At 49.6% G+C, this 19326-nt stretch overlaps 2 protein-coding genes across 5 annotated transcripts in view; one reads left to right on the top strand and one right to left on the bottom strand.

The window, feature by feature from the left end:
- The window catches only part of Dusp16 (dual specificity phosphatase 16), a 79005-nt gene extending 74697 nt beyond the window's left edge, over window positions 1-4308 (top strand). For both annotated transcript variants that reach the window (XM_040743420.1, XM_040743422.1), the window contains exon 7: window positions 784-4308. In XM_040743420.1, the coding sequence (XP_040599354.1) occupies window positions 784-1948 (1165 nt within the window). In that variant the 3' untranslated portion in view covers window positions 1949-4308. The remainder of the gene's footprint in view (window positions 1-783) is intronic.
- Window positions 4309-8477: 4169 nt separating this feature from the next.
- Borcs5 (BLOC-1 related complex subunit 5) overlaps window positions 8478-19326 on the bottom strand; it is a 65743-nt gene continuing 54894 nt past the window's right edge. For all 3 annotated transcript variants that reach the window (XM_040743423.1, XM_040743424.1, XM_040743425.1), the window contains exon 4: window positions 8478-9601. In XM_040743423.1, coding sequence (XP_040599357.1) covers window positions 9374-9601 — 228 coding nt within the window. In that variant the 3' untranslated portion in view covers window positions 8478-9373. The remainder of the gene's footprint in view (window positions 9602-19326) is intronic.

The following is a 19326-nucleotide window of genomic DNA, read 5'->3' as shown; positions in this document are numbered from 1 at the left end:
TGTCTCTCTGGGTACTGGAAGAGATGGCTCCTCCTTTCTGCACTAGCTTTCGCCAGCTAGGCCTCTTTCCCTGTCATCCTTCTGCCTAGGCTGAGGCCAGGTGGGAAGCCCACACCCCATATCACATCACAGTTTTATTATGTGAGTTTTGGTGTCTTGATGAAGTTTTAGTATGGTGGTCACAAAAATGGGCCCAGGCATTACACATCCAGATTTTGAATCTAGCTCCACATTGAGTAGCTTTGTCTACTTTGGGACATGTGAACCTCAGGACTTTGTGACCTGATCTAGATCCACAGGTTAAGGACTGAGTAACTCAGTACAGCAGGACAGTGTGAACCAGTTATCGTGTCATTTTGAATATTAAAAAATACAGAACTGAGTGCCCTGACACTTTGTCATGTGGTGCCATCTCTATGGGAACTGTCTTGAGATGTGAGTGTGGGAGTTAGAGGGGGGAGGGGCACTGGAATGGAGGCTGCTGAGTGGCTTAGCACAGCTGGTCTGGTGTATATGGCAGGGAGTGGGCTGAGCAGTAGTCCACTTATCCACTGCGTTGGAAGCCTTGGCTTCTTAGACACAAGGAGCCTGCAGGCTGCCCTGCAGCGTGCACTGGACCATGCCACAGCCCCCTCACAAGGTGTTTTCCACCTTGATCCTGGACATGTACATGAACCTTCTTCCAAAGCATTGGGAAGGTGTAGTATCATCCTAGCTCACTTAGTGCCCTCAAGACAAAGTATAGATGTAAAATTCAAGGGTTTTCCTTTGTCCTCTCTATAGATTTGTGAAAGAAAAAAGACCTACTATATCTCCGAACTTTAATTTTCTGGGCCAACTCATGGACTATGAGAAGATGATTAAGAAACAGACTGGAATGTCAGGGTCAAAGAGCAAACTCAAGCTGCTGCACCTGGACAAAACCAGCGAGCCCGCAGCCTCAGAGGGTGGACGCAAGAGTACACTGTCTCTCAGTCCACCCTGTGCCAACTCTACCTCAGAGGCAGCAGGGCAAAGGCTTGGACATCCTACCAGTGTGCCCAGCTTGCAGCCTTCACTCTTGGAGGACAGCCCACTAGTACAGGCATTCACCGGACTCCAGCTGTCCACAGAGAAGTTGGAAGACAGCAACAAGCTCAAGCGCTCCTTCTCTCTCGATATTAAATCTGTCTCGTATTCAGCCAGTGTGGCAGCGTCTCTCCATGGCTTCTCATCCGAAGACGCTTTGGAATACTACAAACCTTCTGCCACACTGGATGGGACCAACAAGCTCTGCCAGTTCTCCCCCGTCCAGGAGGTATCTGAGCAGACTCCAGAGACCAGCCCAGATAAGGAGGAGGCCCACGTCCCCAAGCAACCCCAGCCCACCAGGCCTCCCGAGAGCCAGAGCAAGCGGTTGCACTCAGTGAGAACCAGCAGTAGTGGGGCCACTCAGAGGTCCTTCTTCTCGCCGCTGCATCGGAGTGGGAGTGTAGAGGACAATTACCACACCAACTTTCTCTTTGGCCTTTCCACCAGCCAGCAACACCTCACCAAGTCTGCTGCAGGGCATGGTCTCAAGGGCTGGCACTCGGATATTCTGGCCCCCCAGTCCTCTGCCCCCTCCCTGACCAATAGTTGGTACTTTGCCACCGAGCCTTCACACTTCTACTCTGCTTCAGCCATCTATGGAGGCAGCAGCAGTTACTCTGCCTACAGTTGTAGCCAGCTGCCCACTTGCAGTGACCAAGTCTATTCTGTTCGTAGGCGGCAGAAGCCCAGTGACAGAGCTGACTCGAGACGGAGCTGGCATGAAGAGAGCCCCTTTGAAAAGCAGTTTAAACGCAGAAGCTGCCAAATGGAATTTGGAGAGAGCATCATGTCAGAGAACAGGTCGAGGGAAGAGCTGGGGAAAGTGGGCAGTCAGTCTAGCTTTTCGGGCAGCATGGAGATCATAGAGGTCTCCTGAGAAGAAAGACCCTTGTAATGCCTGACGATGTCTTGTTTCGTGTTCACAAAAAAATATTCCCTGTAAATCTGAAATATGTGTATGTATATACGTATATTCTTGGAATATAGAGCTACGGTGTAAGCAAAAGCTGGATTGACACAGTTCTCACCACCTGCACTGAGCAGCAATTCTCTCAGAAAATAGTGGAAGGGTAGATGGTAGAATTCCCCAGCCAGGAGAAGAGATTTGTTCAGTGAATTGCACATCTTGTTCCTACAAAAGCAACGGGTTTTGTTAATTGATGTTAGAGGGAAAATCCCTCCCATTTCCATGTATAACAGAGATATCCAGAACTCATCTCTGTCCCAGGCCCTTCCCTGTGCACGTAGCGCTGAGACTGAGCCAGCTGTGGGTCAGGTGGAAAGACCCTCTTAGGGACAGACCCTAGTGGTAAGTCTAAGAGAAATGATCCTGTCCAAAGCTGAGTTGTAAACCCAAGCTTGATTGAAGGACATGGACATCATTCTTCTGGATGAACTATTAGGAGCCTTGCCCAGATCTACTTATAACCAATCCAGTACCTCAGACAAGAAATTTGGGGCCATCACCACTACCATGTCTAGGAGCCCATTTTCTAGGCATTGTGAATTAGTAAGTAACTTGTCACTTTCCAGACAAATTCATACTGTCTATGCACAAAATCCCAGTGGGCCTGGACGAGCAGTTGCCATGTAACCTTCTTCTCAGCTTTAATGAAGAGGGCAAACCAACTAGAGTTCAGCATAGCTAGAGATTGGGCAGTCAGGTAGATTAGAGACTTAAGCCAGGGATGGAACACTAAACAGTCTCCTTCCCTCCGTATAAAAATTAAAGAATTATCTAAAGTGGGATTGTTAACCCTTAAATTGACTTGGTTTAGAGGTAAATGTGAATCATTGGGCTTGGTAGCCAGCCGAGTGACAGCACCTTCAGGTTCTCAGCCAAAACAGATGCTTTCCAGTTCTGTTCCAGGACATGGAATAAAACTCTAGGAAGATTCAGCACGGTAAAATTTAAGCGGGAAACCCATTTCCTTGGTGGCTTTTTTTCTGTGGTATGCAACAAGGGTACTATTTGAAGGATCTTCTTAGACTTCTAAGCTTATCATGGGCTTTGGTAAGCAAGAACTATTGGGAATAAAACATGCTAGGTTTACAAAGGGGTTGTTGAGTTGTGAATACAGGGAAGTGCTTTTCAAAGCTGTCCCAGCATGCTTTCCGAGAAGAGCCATGTCAGAGTGGAGGACCAGTTCCTGGCACACAGTCACTGTGGACACAATCCTGGCAGCTGAGAATAGAAGGTAGTAAGAACAAGTGTGTACATGACAGTACATGTCTGCCTTAAACTTCCTGACTTGAGTGTTACCCTCTAGAGTACAGTCCTCGAGGCCTTAATTCACGTTGGCAGGCTGGGGGTGAGGGCAGGTATGGCCATTGTTCTTTACTGTAAGTGTAGCTAGGGGCTGACTCATATCTCAGGTTTCTCTGTTTGTGAAATGGATGGTCCTTTGACTAGGATGTGACTTAATGTTTCCCATAGTGATGCTAAAACCTGCATGGAGTGACATGGTTCGAAGCTGGTGGGCTTGATCATGATTCGGAGCATCATGGGCACACTGGTTCTGTAGGATGAGCTGTGTCTGGGGATAAGTTGAAGGCAGGCAGAACAGACACTGCACAGGAGCAGGTTGCCACTCTGGGGAGGTCCTGTTCAGCAGTCTGTGGTTTTGATATATATCAAAATCTTCTGTAACCAAGTTTTCAAAGCTTCATAGTAAATTTGGATATACACACTAAATGTGTAAGAATCCACCCTGTTGTCACACTGGTAAGACACAATTTAAAAATGAAGGCAACAGCCCCATCATTAAGTGTGTTCCAGGAGGGTCAGGGGACTTGGCTTCCGCATCTTTGGGCGGTGCACTGCCTACGCCATGTCATGTGGGGCCATCTGGGCCATGTCCCTCTCTGTAGCTGTCAGTCTGCACCACTCATGCTATGTTAGCAGCTCTTGGAACCACAACCACCATGCTGAAAGGGCTGCCCGAGGCACACTGGGTAGTGTGGCAGTCCGCTCGCCTCCTGTGAGCACAGGGAAGCCTGGAGTTTTATGCAGTGATGCAAAGCAGTGATTTTAATGAGCAAAACTAGACTGAGAAATGCTGGAAACCATTTAGAACATTTGTAAAGTTAGAGTGGGAAGACTGTATAAATGTTTAATATGAATATAGTGGTCTTTGGAGTAAGGCAAGCTGTTGAATGGTTCAATTGTGCATTTCTCATTTCGATGTGTCATGTATGTTAATATGATGAAATAAAATCAGAACTGGTACCTGTTTATACAGAAGTGTGAGAAGTGACCTCTCCTTGAAGCTGTTACCTGGGTGGGAGCCACCCTATCTAAGTTGCAAAGAGGGGAGTCACAGAACCACCAGTGAGAGTTTAGCCATTTCAGCTGGAAGTGTCATTCACGTAGAACAGTGGATGCTGGCCTGCCTTCCCTATGCCAAGTGCACACTATAGAAACCTTCCTAGCGGCCTGGATTTAGGGTATACATGTACAGCACAGAAAGGAAACACCAGCCGTCTGCATGTACACCCACCACAAATGATTCCATAGTCCTCGAGGAAGGATAGTCTTAAACATTGTCCCTGGAAACTGGAATGAGGCTCAGGTGGTAGAGTGCTCATCTCGAATTCATATGGTGCTGAATTTGACTCCTAGCTCCATACATATAAACCAGACATGGTAAGCAATGAACATCCCAGCACTCGGGTGTGAGGGTAGGAACTTGAGGAGTTTATGGTTACCCTTGGCTACACAGTGGGTTAGGAGGCCAGTCTGTACTTCAGGAGAGCGTATCTCAACAACAACAAAAATCTGTTCTCCTCAATACTTCTACTTAGATATTTGACCATGGGAAATGCTTATTGTATATTATATAATATCATGTCAGCCTCACAAGTTTAATCAAAAGCACACTAAAGAGATGAAATGCTATCAGTAAAAGGCAGACAGAATGGGCATAAAGAAAATCGTTAGCCAGTGAGATGCCTCAGTGGGTAAAGGTGTTTGCCATGCAAACCTGGCAACCTGATTTCAGGACTCCCCAGAACCCATGTCAACATGGAAGAAAAGAACAAATTCCACAGTTCTGTGAACTAGAGAGAGAGAGAGGAGAGACAGACAGACAGACAGACAGACAGACAGACAGACAGGGAGTTCCAGGCCAGCCAGGACTCCGTAGAGACCTTGTAACGGGATGTAGTTCAGTGGCAGAGTGCCTAGCTAGCAGGCCCTGGTTTGGAACTAAAGAAACCATAAAACACAAAATGGAATCTTTCCTTTGTCCCAGCCCCACTTCATCAAATATTTACTCTGCAGACAACACTGGTTAGGAATCTGGGTTCATGGTATATTTATATTCTGAGGAGTTAACTTCTAAGAGGTAAGAAATCATATACATGCATATATGTATGTATATATGATTACTCAAAGCCATGTCTTAGGGTTGAGTGGCTGTGATGAGACACCATGACCAAAAGCAACTTGGGGAGGGGAGGGCTCACTTGGCTTACACTTCCGCATCACAGGCCATGGAAGGAAGTCAGGATGGAATGCCTACAGGGCAGGAACCTGAGGCAGGAGCTGATGCAGAAGCCATGGAGGGCGCTGCTCACTGGCTTGCTGCCCACAGTCTGCTTTCTTAGGGAACCCAGGGTCACCAGCCCAGGGGTGACACTGCACACAGTGAGCTGGGCTCTCCCACGTCAGTCCAGGAAACGTACCTCAGACTTGCCCACGAGCTACTGTAGTGGGAACATTTTCCCAACTCAAGTTCTGTCACAAGTGGCTCTGGCTTGTGTCAAGTTGACTCAGAAGTAGCCAGTGAAACAAAACCTACAACAGTGCCCTAAGATTGTAACCTGCTTTGTGTGTGTGTGGGGGGGTTGTTTTTGTTTAGGATAGCAGGTTTCTCTGTAGTCTAGGTTGTCCTGGAATTCACAGTGATGCACCTGCTTTGGCCTTCCAAGCACTGAGACAGAGTGTGCACCCAGACAGCATTATTACCTGCTTCAGTGCCCGTCCAGTTGTTAACATCTGTACCTAGAACAAGAGGTGAGGGCCAGCCTCAGTTGCCCTCCACCGTAGTAAAGAACCTGCAGTCAGTGCTCCGCTTGTCCCTAAATACAGGTAAATATGCTCGTCACAGGGAAGCAAAACAGGCTGTCGGAGGCCGGTGGACCTCTGGGAGGGGGAACACCCTGCGGGTTCACAGCCTGAAGGTGCTCTCCAAGTGCTGGGCGTGGTGGCACCTGTCCGTTACCCTGACACTTGGGGGAAGAGACTGGAGCATCAGGGAGTCATGATCCTTAACTACATAGCGAGTTCAGCGCCAGCAGCTGGCTTCCATGAAACCCTATCTCCAACCAAATGACCAGAGTTGAGCATCACAGACTTCGCGGTAGATGGGAAACTTAGCTTGTTTTCTCGAGGCCATGCTTGCCGATGACCTGGCCGCCCCTCTACCAGGTCCCACCTCTTCCCAGCATCACCATTTTCTGGGGACTGGGCCTTTCACATTCATGGACCTTTGATCAAGGGACATTAGCCCCGACCTATAGTACTGAGGGAAAAAAAAATGGCTGACCCAAAATCAAGGAACCTTCCATCCAGTGCTCTGTGGTAACTCTAGGCTACTTCTTCACTTCCACAACAACCTGTACTGGACAGATAGGCCATGGGATACTAGCCAACCAAGAGACAGCACAAGGATGCTTTGATACATTGTTCGGCTTCCCAGACTTGGAAAAGTACCCCGGAGCCCTCAGTACCCTCCGCTTCCCTGTGAGCTTTCACCCATGGGCATGAGTGCTCTGGAGACGCTGACATTACCCGGGCTACAGCTCATCCCAGCAGCTGCGTACAAGATAGAACCAGGCCTGACCTGAGCCAACTTTCCGCACTCTCTTCTTCCAGAACTCACTGGAACTTCACTGGTGGCCAACCCTACCCTGAAGGAGACCAGGAGGGGCTTCTGGGAAACAGTTTGGCTCAGCGAAGCTCACACCACCTCACCCATCCCACAGCAACACGTTAAACCAGGAGAACCCCCAGCACAAGCTCTGGCCGCACCCTTGTTTCCTGAAGAAAGAGGGCTAGCTGCTCCAAGTGTTCTTTCATCCCCAACCATTCTACCATGAAATGAGGAAATGGCAGGGGAGCCCTCAGGCTGAGTCTGAGCCGCATTTCAGGCACTGACTAAGCAAAGTTAAGCTGATGGCGGTAACGGAAGCCTGCACTGTTCACACAGCTCTGTGGACGTTAGTCCGCCTTACTTTGAAGGGCTATGGGCTTGTCTCTGTGCATAGAGTTGGGTTCTAAATACTCCAGAACCTCAGGGGAAAGACAATGATGGTGGTGGCTTAAAAATGCCCCCCACCCAGGATCACAAGCCCAGGGGTGACACTGCCCACAGGGAAGAAATGAGTGCCTACTACATTGCTGACAACACAGAGAGAGAACAGGGTGACATGCTGACAACAGAGAGAGAGAGAGCAGGGGTGACACACTGACAATACAGAGAGCATTCAATGCGGGCTGCCACTTCCTTCACCCAGGACATGCTCCAGAACCATCTTGGGGTATTTAATAGAATTTGAGCTACAGGACATCTGTTTTAAATTGTGCCTCCCTGGGAATTGCTCTAGAAATGGCTACAGCCCCAGTCATGAGATAAAAATGTCAGGACCACCTTCACCATGGGGCCCAGCACAGGTAACACAACAGCCCCGTTCCCAGCTTGGTGCTGCAGCTCCCCCAAATTCTCTGGCCTGCTTCCACACGGGAAGGAAGGCAGCAGCTCAGGGAGACGCAGAGTGTGACCAAAAAGCTGGCCTGACAGTGGCAGCTGCTGCCTGGGTTCTTCCAGCTCCAGAGAAATGGACAATCTATATGCTCAGTCATCTGCAACACACTAGACACATGAGGGACAGTGAGATGGTACCTGTAACCTCAGCACTGAATACCGAGGCTGAAAGGTCACCTTGGCCTAGTACGGAAATTCAGACCAGCCAGACGTACAGAGACCTGTTTCAACTCCCAACACCCACAGAAGGAAATTACTGAACAATACTAATTTTTCCCTATTTCTGATTTAATCTTCTTTTCTTTCTTGTAGTTAAAATACTCCTGCTTCCTTGGCCATCCAACTATCTTATGCCCTACATTTTATTTTGGGTTTTAAAAACACTGTAAATTAATGTCTGATTAAGAACCAGGATTTTGTAGGCTCGGTGGGTAAAGATGTTTGCCATGCAAGCCTAGAGACCTGAGTTCAGTCCCCAGAATCCACGTAAAGGTGGAAGGGGAGAACCAACTCCACAGAATTGTCCCCTGACCTCCAAGCATGCACTATGTATGACAGTCCTACTCACATACAACACATCAAATACACAAAATAATAATAAATAAAATGTAAAAATAAAGAAATCAGATTAGGATCAGATCAAGTTTAGCTGCTCCGCAATAACTTAAGCAGATTAATTTTAATCTTGTAAAACACTGAAGGCTGTTCTGTTCTGGAAGAGGGAACCAGTCGGAGGCTGCAGGCTCCCGGTCCCATCTCTTCAGAGCTCAGCTCTTGTCTGCAGGCCTGGTTCCCTGCATCCGTCCCCTCCCTCCCTAGGGCCTTTCTTCCTTGAACTGCTGTGATGGGCAGCCAGGCTTCCCTGGGCTTCATGATCCACAGAGAGGAGGGGAGACAGAGGCTCGCAGCCTCTTCACGTCCCTGGCGCATGCGCAGAGCCCAGTGGGACTCTGGTGAGAGAATGGCGGCCATTGGAGCGAGGGTCAAAAGTTGGTGCGAACCTTGTGGAGGCCGAGGTCAGCCGACAGAGGCTGAATGCTGTATGGGAAAGCAGAGTGAGTGAAGGGAGACTTCGGGCTCCGGTGACCCGCAAAAGGGGCCTGGTGCCCGGGAACAAAGAGGCGGTGTCCGGCGGGGAGGAAGACCCTGCCAAAGGCTCCTTGATGCGATGGTGCTTTCGTGGGACAGTGACTGGACTCAGACCTCATGTTTACACCCACAACCCAGGGAGCCTGGGCCAAGGCACAGGCGCCGAGGACAACACGGGGTCTTAACATTTTCTCCAGGTTCTTGCAGGAGCCAGTCTATATACACTTTTATTTCAGAAATCTGGGCAAAATAAAAATAACTCTTGATGCAAAGTTCTTTAGAGAATTCACAGACATTCAACTGTCCCGACTTCGGATTTCAAGGACGACGGTGTGGGAAGTCCTGGTCAAACACATCTCAGCCACCGCGGGCCCGGGCGGACGCTGGTGGAGCTGCTGCCGGCGGGGCGGGGCGGGGCGGGGCAGGGCGGGGCGGGGCGGGCGCAGCTAGCGGCGCTCGCGTTCAGGCCGCATGCTGAAGGGCTCCAGGCGCTCGGCCTCAGGCAGCATGCTGTTGAGTCTCTCCATCAGCGGCACCGTCTGGTCGATGCCCATCTGGATGCGGCGCAGGATGGCCGACATCTCATTCACCTTCTGGATCTGCTCCGCATACTTGGCGTATCTTTTCTGGCGCTCCTGCATGAAGCAAAACAGGGTTTCCACGGACAGATCCATCTGTAGGAGACAAAATAATAATAATAATGATGATAATAATAATAGTACTCATACTCTGCTTACCAGTGTCTAGAGAAGTTCTTCTCAACCTGTGGGTTGACCCTTTCTCAGGGATCACCTATCATATCCTACATATCAGATATTTACATCACGACTCATAACCGTGGCAAGACTGGGCCACCACAGCACTGTACGTAAAGGTCGCAGCATTAGGAAGGTTAAGAACCACTGATGTAGCACCAGTGAGCCAGTAAGTGTGTGTGTTTTCAGGACCCCTGAGCCATTCTGCGCGTAGCTGAGAGGGGGCATGGATGTGGCTGGCTGCTTATGTTATCCGTGTACCAATGAGCATGAGCTGACCAGGCCATGGGTGTTTTCTCTCCACTGTAGCAACAGGGACAGCCCCACACTGGCTGAAGTGTTCTGGGGACCCCCATGTGCCTCAGTGGGCGAGGCACTAAGTTGCATTCCCCCAGAAGGTGAGAACTAATGCCTTCAAGCTGCCCTCTGACCCACAGGCACTGTCTGATTGGTTTATACACACATGCAGAGTAGATAAAATGTAATTAGTGACAAAGAAGAAATGTTACTGTGCAGTTTTCTTCTTGCAGAGAAAGGGACAGAAGGCATAAATCTCAGCAGCTCCCTTGACAAAGCCAACCAACTCCTCCATAAGATGTCTACATCAGGATTCTTGTTTTGCTTCACATTTACTTAGTGTGTGCACTGGGGTGTTCACATGGGTGCTCCCATGCCATACCACGCTAGGGGAGGTCACAGTGTGGGGGTATAGGTTTTCTTCTTACACCATGTGGGTCTCAGGGATCAAGCTCAGGTTAGCAGGCTCAGGTTAGCAGGCCCAGGTTAGCAGGCCCAGGTTAGCAGGCTCAGGTTAGCAGGCCCAGGTTAGCAGGCCCAGGTTAGCAGGCCCAGGTTAGCAGGCTCAGGTTAGCAGGCCCAGGTTAGCAGGCCCAGGTTAGCAGGCTCAGGTTAGCAGGCTCAGGTTAGCAGGCCCAGGTTAGCAGGCCCAGGTTAGCAGGCCCAGGTTAGCAGGCCCAGGTTAGCAGGCCCAGGTTAGCAGGCCCAGGTTAGCAGGCCCAGGTTAGCAGGCTCAGGTTAGCAGGCCCAGGTTAGCAGGCTCAGGTTAGCAGGCCCAGGTTAGCAGGCTCAGGTTAGCAGGCCCAGGTTAGCAGGCCCAGGTTAGCAGGCTCAGGTTAGCAGGCCCAGGTTAGCAGGCCCAGGTTAGCAGGCCCAGGTTAGCAGGCTCAGGTAGCAGGCCCAGGTTAGCAGGCCCAGGCCCAGGTTAGCAGGCCCAGGTTAGCAGGCTCAGGTTAGCAGGCCCAGGTTAGCAGGCCCAGGTTAGCAGGCCCAGGCCCAGGTTAGCAGGCCCAGGTTAGCAGGCTCAGGTTAGCAGGCCCAGGTTAGCAGGCCCAGGTTAGCAGGCCCAGGTTAGCAGGCCCAGGTTAGCAGGCCCAGGTTAGCAGGCCCAGGCCCAGGTTAGCAGGCCCAGGTTAGCAGGCCCAGGTTAGCAGGCCCAGGTTAGCAGGCCCAGGTTAGCAGGCTCAGGTTAGCAGGCCCAGGTTAGCAGGCGTGGCTGCAAGCACCTTTACCTACTCCGCCATCTCACTGGCCTCAGGATTCTTTCACAGAGAGAAATCTCAACAGGGAAGGAGTAACACACACTCCAAAATATCCCACAACAGGTCTCACTAGTCCCCAGGATGGCTACCTGACACTCGGCTACCTCTAGACTTCCGCCTGGACACCAAGCCCCCAGTAGTAGTTCCCAATCTTCCTAATGCTGTGACCCTTTAATACAGGTCCTCATGTGGTGACCCCAAACATAAGATTTTTGTTACTCCTTTTTATCTGTAATTTTGCTACTGTTATGACTCATGATGTAAATATCTGTGTTTTCTGGTGGCCTTAGGTGGCTCCTGAGAAAGGGCTGTGACCCCCGAAGGGGCCGTGACCCACAGTGCTAGATGCTTGGCTACCGTTTTACAGAAAACTCTCTTTAAAAAGGGGGGGCATGAGAGGATGGGAGGGAGAGGGAACTAGATTGATATAGAAAATAAGATCGTTTCTAAATTAAATAATTTTTTTTGAAAAAAGAAGAAGGTCTGGGTGGTGGTGCACTCTGAATCTGAACACTTGGGAGGCAGAGGTAGGTGATCTCTGAGTTCAAGACCAGCCTGGTCTATAGAGTGAGTTCCAGGACAGTCGGGCAACACAGAAAAACCGTGTCTCAAAAAACCAAAACCAAAAAAAATTTTTTTAATTTAAAAAGGAATTAAGGGAAGAAAGGAGGAAGGGAGGGAGGGAAAGAGGGAGGGGGAGGAAGGGAAGGAGGGAGGAAGGGAGAGAGGGAGGGAGGAAGAAGTTAACTGTAAAACAGACGGAGTCGGGTCCTTGGGAGGAAAGGGCTCTGTCATTGCAGGAAAGGACAGTCCCATGCCTGTCACTCCCCACCAAGACCATCAAACGGGACAAGATGAAGAGTAGAGAGTGACACTGTAAGCCTGGCTCTACATGGGACAACAGTGACAGAGGTGAAGGGCCAGAGAGAGGCTTTGTCGGTTAAGAGCACGTGCTGGTTTTGCAGAGAGCTAGGGTTCAGATCCCAGCACCTAGTGCCCATTCACACGCACTCTGACACCCCGCATGCCCATCCTGCAAGTGCATCTCATTCTCCATCTCCTATCCTGTACTTTACGTTTGGCTCCGTTGAAGTAAACAGATGCTGACCCCTGTGTCCCCACCTGTCCATCCAGTCCCAGAGCACGCTGTGCAGGCTGCGGGCACTGTGCCACGCCTGAGTGTGGTGGCTCTGCCGTACAGCTGCGCATGCTCGCACTTCACGCGCCTTGAGCAAATTACCTTGCACGGTTCTTAGACCTTCTGTCTGTCTTTAAAGGACACACACGGCGGGAATCCAAAGTTGTGGTAAGGACAGAATGGCACACAGATATCTAACACAGGACTCACGGCACAGAGATTTTTCAAAACCCGGACTTCATCTTTCTTCGTCCCAGAATGGCTTTGATGAAGCTGTGATGGGTCAGGACACCAACTGTACCTCCAGCCTACCCGGAGGGCCAGAACACCATGTCAGCCCCGGAGCCCTGCCCGGCATGTCCCTTTCCCTGCTGTGCAGTCTGTCACTGCCAAAGATAAGGGAGGCCATCTCCTGTGTTTGCACGCCTGCACCCCTCTGCAAGGACCCCACATCTACACATGCCCCTTTCCCGACCAGACACTTGCACTTTCAAGACTCTCATCTCACCCCAAGCCTCTAAACCTACAAGTCTTCCCTCTGCCTCCGCCTCTCCCGGGACTCCATTCCTGGCTCCAGCATGGAGCCCTGTACAGGCTGTCTTACCACACAGAGCCTCTGAGAAAGGTTTCAACAAAAATGGGGCTCAAAGCCAGGCCTGAAGAAAGCCAATCGCTCTGCTTTTGCACAGTGGTGGGGGCAGACAGCACTAGTGCTGCTTCAGCTGGTCTCCAAATGCTGGGGAGACAAAGAGGAGCTGGTGGGAGGCGCAGAATAAAACCCCAAACCCACCTGCATGGGAACTCAGTGTGAACATAATCGGCCATTGGAGGACCTGCCTAAGAATGACTTGGCTCTTAGGAAGCGGTGGGCCAGTCACTCAGTGCTCCTGTGGGCTGTCTGCTGGGCCTGCCAAGATGCCCCAAAGTAAATCTCTTGGGGGAGGGCAGCAGCAGTGAGAAGGTACAGACAGCACGGCTCACTCAACTCTCATATGCTGGGTCCTTCTCCAGTCATCACATTCTACCTCGCTGGGAGATCCCTGCTCTCCATCCTTGACTCATGAAATCAGACATAAGAGTCGACCTGAACTGACCTCCCAGGCTCCCGTGGGCCATAGCTAAAGTGACTGACGTGCTTGCGGCTCAGTGGTTTTTTTGTTTTGTTTTTTTTTTTGGTTTTACGAGACAGGGTTTCTCTGTATTGTTTTGGAGGCTGTCGGTCCAGCCTGGCCTCAAACTCACGGAGATCCACCTGCCTCTGCCTCCCGAGTGCTGGGATTAAAGGCGTGCGGCTCAGTGGTTTTTGCAACCATCTTGTGACACGTTTGTTCACACGCTGCCCTGCATGCCCCATACCCAGCTGGGCATGCAGACCATGCCCGGCAGAGGTGGCACTGCTTGGGGTGAACAGTGCGCCGCCGTTGCATAGTCAGTGACTCGCAGTACATGCCATGTGCCATGCTGCCTCCCAAGGACAGAGACACGCAACGCAAACTCCTCCCACCCACGCCATTCACTGTGCACATTATCATGGCCTTCCCTATCTGTTAACATGACTTTGCTGTTCCAGGAAGCATAGGCAGGCCAGAAAGAGAAAAGCTGCAAGTAACTAGGTTACGGGAACTTCTAGAAGAAACCCCAACTATTTAAACAAACAATTTGATTTTCCAATAAACAGTGAACACTGTTTATTCTCTACAATTTGTGTTATAAAACCCGTCCCTGCTGTGGTCACGTGCCTGTGTTCTGGTCTGTTCTGATAGATGTGTCAGTCATGGCAGCTTCTAAGAAGGTTCCTCAGTTGCCAGCTGGTAATGAGCTGCTCACTGTCTACTTAGTTCCCTCCTCTCTGTTGCAGTTGAGGGAGAACATGGAAGTCATGCCCATGACTTGGCAGGGAGGAAAACTACAAGAGCCCAAGCCATGGGACTTCTGTGGGTGACAGCCACTGTGCTCGGCCAGGGAGACGCAGTCTTTCTTTTGTGCATGAGCCTCTGCATGCGGGGCTCTGTGACACTGGCACAATGGAGAGGTAAGGCTGCCCTCGAGCTCCTACCTTTCAGCTCCCGGAACCCAGCTGCAGGGAGGGAGGAGGGGGGGAGTAAAGGGGTCAAGACGGGGCTGGAGAAACCACAGAGACAGCTGACCTGAGCAAGGGGGAGCTCACGATATCTGGGAAACCAGTATAATACTGTCCCAGACCCCCTGAATGAGGGTGTCAGTTTGGAGGACTGGGCAGTCTATGGGGCCTCTGGTAATGAACAGTAATTATCTCTAGTACAGGAATGGACTTAGGGAGCCCACTCCACACAGGGGGTACTCTCTTAGCTTAGACACACGGGGGAGGGTCCAGGCCCTGCTCCAAATGATATGACAAACTTTGAAGATCCCCCATGGAAGGCCTCACCCTCTCTGGGGAACGGAAAGGGGATGGTATGGGGGGGGATCAGCAGGGGGCAGGGGGAGAGGGGGAGGGAGAGGGAGCTGGGATTGACATGTAAAACAAACTTGTTTCTAATTTAAATAAAAAACAAAAAGATCTCACCGTTCAGTTAACCCCCTCTTCAAACCTTGTCCTCTACCTCCGTGTTTCTGATAGCGGAATGTTTCAAAAGACCTCTACACATATACATGGTATGTGCATACCCCACACATGAATAAATACATGTAAAAAATAAAAGGCAAGTCGCACACAAAGAAAACATTCACAACACACATATTTGAGAGATTTATATTCAGTAAAACAATTAGTATTGGCAATTAGTGGGAAGTCCATCATGTTCTATCAGGACACAAGGGACATTCTGCACAGACACATAAAAGGTTCCCCTGAAGCCTGGAGGAGTCACAGTGTAGCCTGAGCAGAGTGGCCTGGAGGAAAGGACAAAGCTAGTGGTGCTACAGTTCCTGACTCTAAAATGTACTGAAACTACCGAAGTCAAAACAGACATGTTGACCAAGGGACAGAAGACACATTAAAAAAGAATAGTCAGCCTACATGCCCCACAAGAAATGAATGGTAAAATATAGACATAACACACAAAAGAGTTTATTCAGCTACAAGAATAAAGGGGCTGGAGAGATGGCTCAGAGGTCCTGAGTTCAATTCCTAGCAACCACATGGTGGCTCTCAACCATCTATAATGGGGTCTGATGCTCTCTTCTGGTATACATGCAGGCAGAACACTGTATAAATAATAAAGAAATAAATCTTTTTTAAAAAGAATGAATAAAAAGAGAGTAGAATTAACTCATCTGCAAGGAAAATGGATAGAACTGGAAACTGCCATTATAATGCAGAATCTAGATGGTTTTCTTTGCCCTACCACTATAAAAATTTCACGAAGCTGTTAGCAAACTGAAATATGGCATTCAGGATAACTTGAATCGGTGTCCCCAGGCTACAGTCATGAATTTTTGGTTTCAGAATAAACTACCTTATTCTCCGACATGAGAGCTGTGTTTTTACATGATCATAAAATAAATCCCCGAGGAGTGGGCCTCTAACTGTTTTGTTAAACATCAGGTGACTCTGGTGTGTGTGTGTGTGTGTGTGTGTGTGTGTGTGTGTACACACACAACCCGCTCATGAATGTACGGCAAAGCATCAGGGAGAGGAACTAGGGGGAGTAGGATAAGGAGAGCCAACGGGGTACAGGGAGGGCATGTTTGGGAAAGAGGCCCACCAGAAGCTAGCACACAGCTGTATTAACTAAACCCCTGGAAGCCCTGTCACAACGAGGGGAGCAAAAAGCAGACAGCCTCAGGCATCAATCCTCACCTTTGAGAGTCTTTGCTCTTCTGCTGGGTACACCAGGCTGGGTGACCTGTGAGCCTCTAGACCTCCCCTGCCTCTCCCCCCACCTCACCTGGAAGTGGCTAGAACTACAGACGTGCACTACCACACCTGGCTTGCTTGGTGGGGGAGGGGTGGAACTCAGGTCTTCTGCTCAGTTTTCAAATCACTCTGTAGCCCCTGGGGCTTCCAGGCTCACGGATACAGTGGCCAGTGATGGTTCCTGTGTCCAGTGGGCTTGCATACCCAGCCTCAGGAGGGGCCTGCTCCAGTGGTCCTGCTCGTCACTGGGCTAGGGTGGAGGAACCCAGCTGCCTTCAGAACCCTGACTGAAATTCCCAATGGCTTGTGTCCCACACCTGGACGGAGCTTGACCTCCGGGTAGGTCAGCCTTCCAGAGCCTGCAGATGGCCTACGCTGACACAAGAAGGCTTTTCTGGTTCCGGTCAAGAGCCTCAGAGCATAGAAGGAGGAGAGAGGGCAACCACAGGAACAGTACAGTGAACAGGAGTCTCTGGGGCCATTTCAATGTGACAGGCAGATACGCAGGACCTGTGTAGACCGAGGAGCAGACAGACCTGGACCTAAACCCTAGTCTCACATATGGCGATTATCTTTGGAGGCTTAGAACTTAGCTCTGAGCCCCAGCTTCCTCATCCCTCAACTGGAGGTAGTAGAAGCATCTGAGCTAGAGGGCCACTGTGAGAATTACAGGGCAGAATGTAGGCAATGTCTACACGGGGCAGAAAACAAGCTTTGTAAATGACCATATGAACTGAGACAGGAATGCAGTCTGGAAACCTCTTCAAGGCTGGGAAGCATTGGTAAAGGGAGGTGACGTGTGACAGAAGTGTGCAGAGACACACGATGTGTCCCTGTTGCAAAGGTGGGGGTGCTGCATCTCACCCCCAAGGGCAGAGCCATTCACCCTCAGGCTATGCACAATCTACGATTTCCCACTGTGTGTTTCCCAGACTGAATCTTTGTTGTGAACTTCTGACCTTTGAAATCTTACAACTTGCTCCCCTCCAAGTTTCCCAGCAGAACTGTCTCACACCACCAAGAACCCTAGTCCTCGTTACCTCCAGGTCCTTCCTGTCTTTTACTTGTTTTCATCTGTAGTACTGGAGACAGGACACACATGCTCTGACCCTGTCCTTTTTTTTTTTTTTTTTTTTTTTTTTTTTGGTTTTACGAGACAGGGTTTCTCTGTATTGTTTTGGAGGCTGTGGGACCAGCCCAGCCTCGAACTCACAGAGATCCGCCTGCCTCTTGCCTCCCGAGTGCTGGGATTAAAGGCGTGCGCCACCACTGCCCGGCTTGTCTTTTAGTTGCTGTCTTTAGCAATTCTTATACTACTTGGTCAGACCCAACATGATAACAATAAAAATATGTAAGTACACACAAGTGTATGTGTTTTTAGAAATATTTTATCAGTACCAGGGATTAAACCCAGGCCTCACACAAGCCTGAGTCATATCCCTAGCCCTTTGTAAGACACTTTGAAAACATACCAGGCATGGGGGCGCATACTTTAATCCCAGCACTAGAAAGGGCAGAGGCAAGCAGGTGTCCGAGTTCAAGGTCAGCCAGTGATATAGCAAGCAAATGGAATTCCTTTTTTTCCAGTACTTAAGTAAAAAGAAAACATGAGCTGGCTGTTATATTATACACCTGACCTGTACTCTCAGCACTGAAAAGATAGGAAGATTGGTCAAGCTCAGGAGACTGAGGCTAGCAAGACTTTATCTCAAAACAAAAACTGCTTCTGGGCTTAAGTAAGAAAATATGTAAAATTGTCTGTTTTTCTCATCCTTTATAAGTAATGTTTTAAAAAGTAATGCTCAGCGTGTACTGTGATGTCTCTGTTAACTTGAGCTATAAGGTCAATTGTGACTTGATCTCAGTAGAATTTCCTAAGGAGAACACACTAGGAGTGTGCTTTAGGGACCAGCAGGCCACGGGGACAGGACCACCAGCTGCCTGTCATCTTCCCAGCTCCACCTCAGCTTTGTTCCTCTCGGGATGCACAATGCAAGAACATGCAGGCTTGCACGACTCTGCTCTCTTCCTGAAGAGCCCAGTGGGAAATGACAGTCACTCACTTAATGAATTCTGAGGTCATTAACGGTCTGTTGGGACCTGGCCATGACCAGATTTGTCTATTTGGCAACGGGCACTGTCAACACAAAACAGCTTTTACCTCATGGTTTGTTCTGGAGCCAAATATTAGTGACTGTGGCCTGAGAACAGTGTTCTACTGTGGTAGTCATCTCATGAAGTTTAAGTCAAGAACCTTCTCAAGCACATTAGTGGGAACATCAGGTTGGCGGTTTTAGTGGTGAAACATGTCCCGCAGGTCGCAGACACTCTCTGACATCATTAGCATCCAGGTTAGTAGAAGCTAGTGGTCTGTCAATTTATTGCCACAAAGGAACGGAAATCAGAATTCACAGATGTAAATTGTGCTACTTACATGGCTTTCAGAAATCAGTCTTGGCTTCTACTTTCTAAAATGAGGAGTGTAGCACCTCTCTCTTCCACCTCACAGGAGTGATAGTAAGATTATAAGTGAGGCTGGAGAGACAGCTTAGTGGTTCAGAGTGTACTGATCTTCCAGAAGACCTGATATCAGGCTCACAACCATCTGTAACTCCAGGCCAAGTGGATCCAATGCCCCTGGCCTCAGAGGGCACCCATGCTCATGTGTGCACACACAGACACACACACACACGGACACGGACACGGACACACAAACACACACACACACAGACACACACACACAATTAAACCTTTTAAAAAGATGCAATGTGCAAGTGTGACTCCTAAGCAGAGCTACAAACTACATATGATTGCAACAGGTCTCACTGTGTGTTTGGGGATTTGTTTTTGTAGCACTCGAAATCCCCGTGTTATATGACCACATTGAGAGGAAACTCCTTTACCATCGCCCTTCTTCAGTGAGTCTGCCCCAGATGCAAGCGGTTAGCATAGCAACAGGGATCAGCGCCGCCCTGCAGGCATCATCTAGAGGTGTGACTACAGCCTGTAATTTCCCCCAAAGAAGAGAGAAACAGCCAGTAAGCATGAGAAGATGCCCTGTCTCTAGCCGTTTGGGAAAGAGACATCAAACAGAGAGGCTACTTATCAT

The sequence above is a fragment of the Mesocricetus auratus genome, unplaced genomic scaffold (assembly GCF_017639785.1).
Source record: "Mesocricetus auratus isolate SY011 unplaced genomic scaffold, BCM_Maur_2.0 Super-Scaffold_100001, whole genome shotgun sequence".
NCBI lineage: Eukaryota > Metazoa > Chordata > Mammalia > Rodentia > Cricetidae > Mesocricetus > Mesocricetus auratus.
This window is presented reverse-complemented; position numbering and strand designations above follow the sequence as displayed.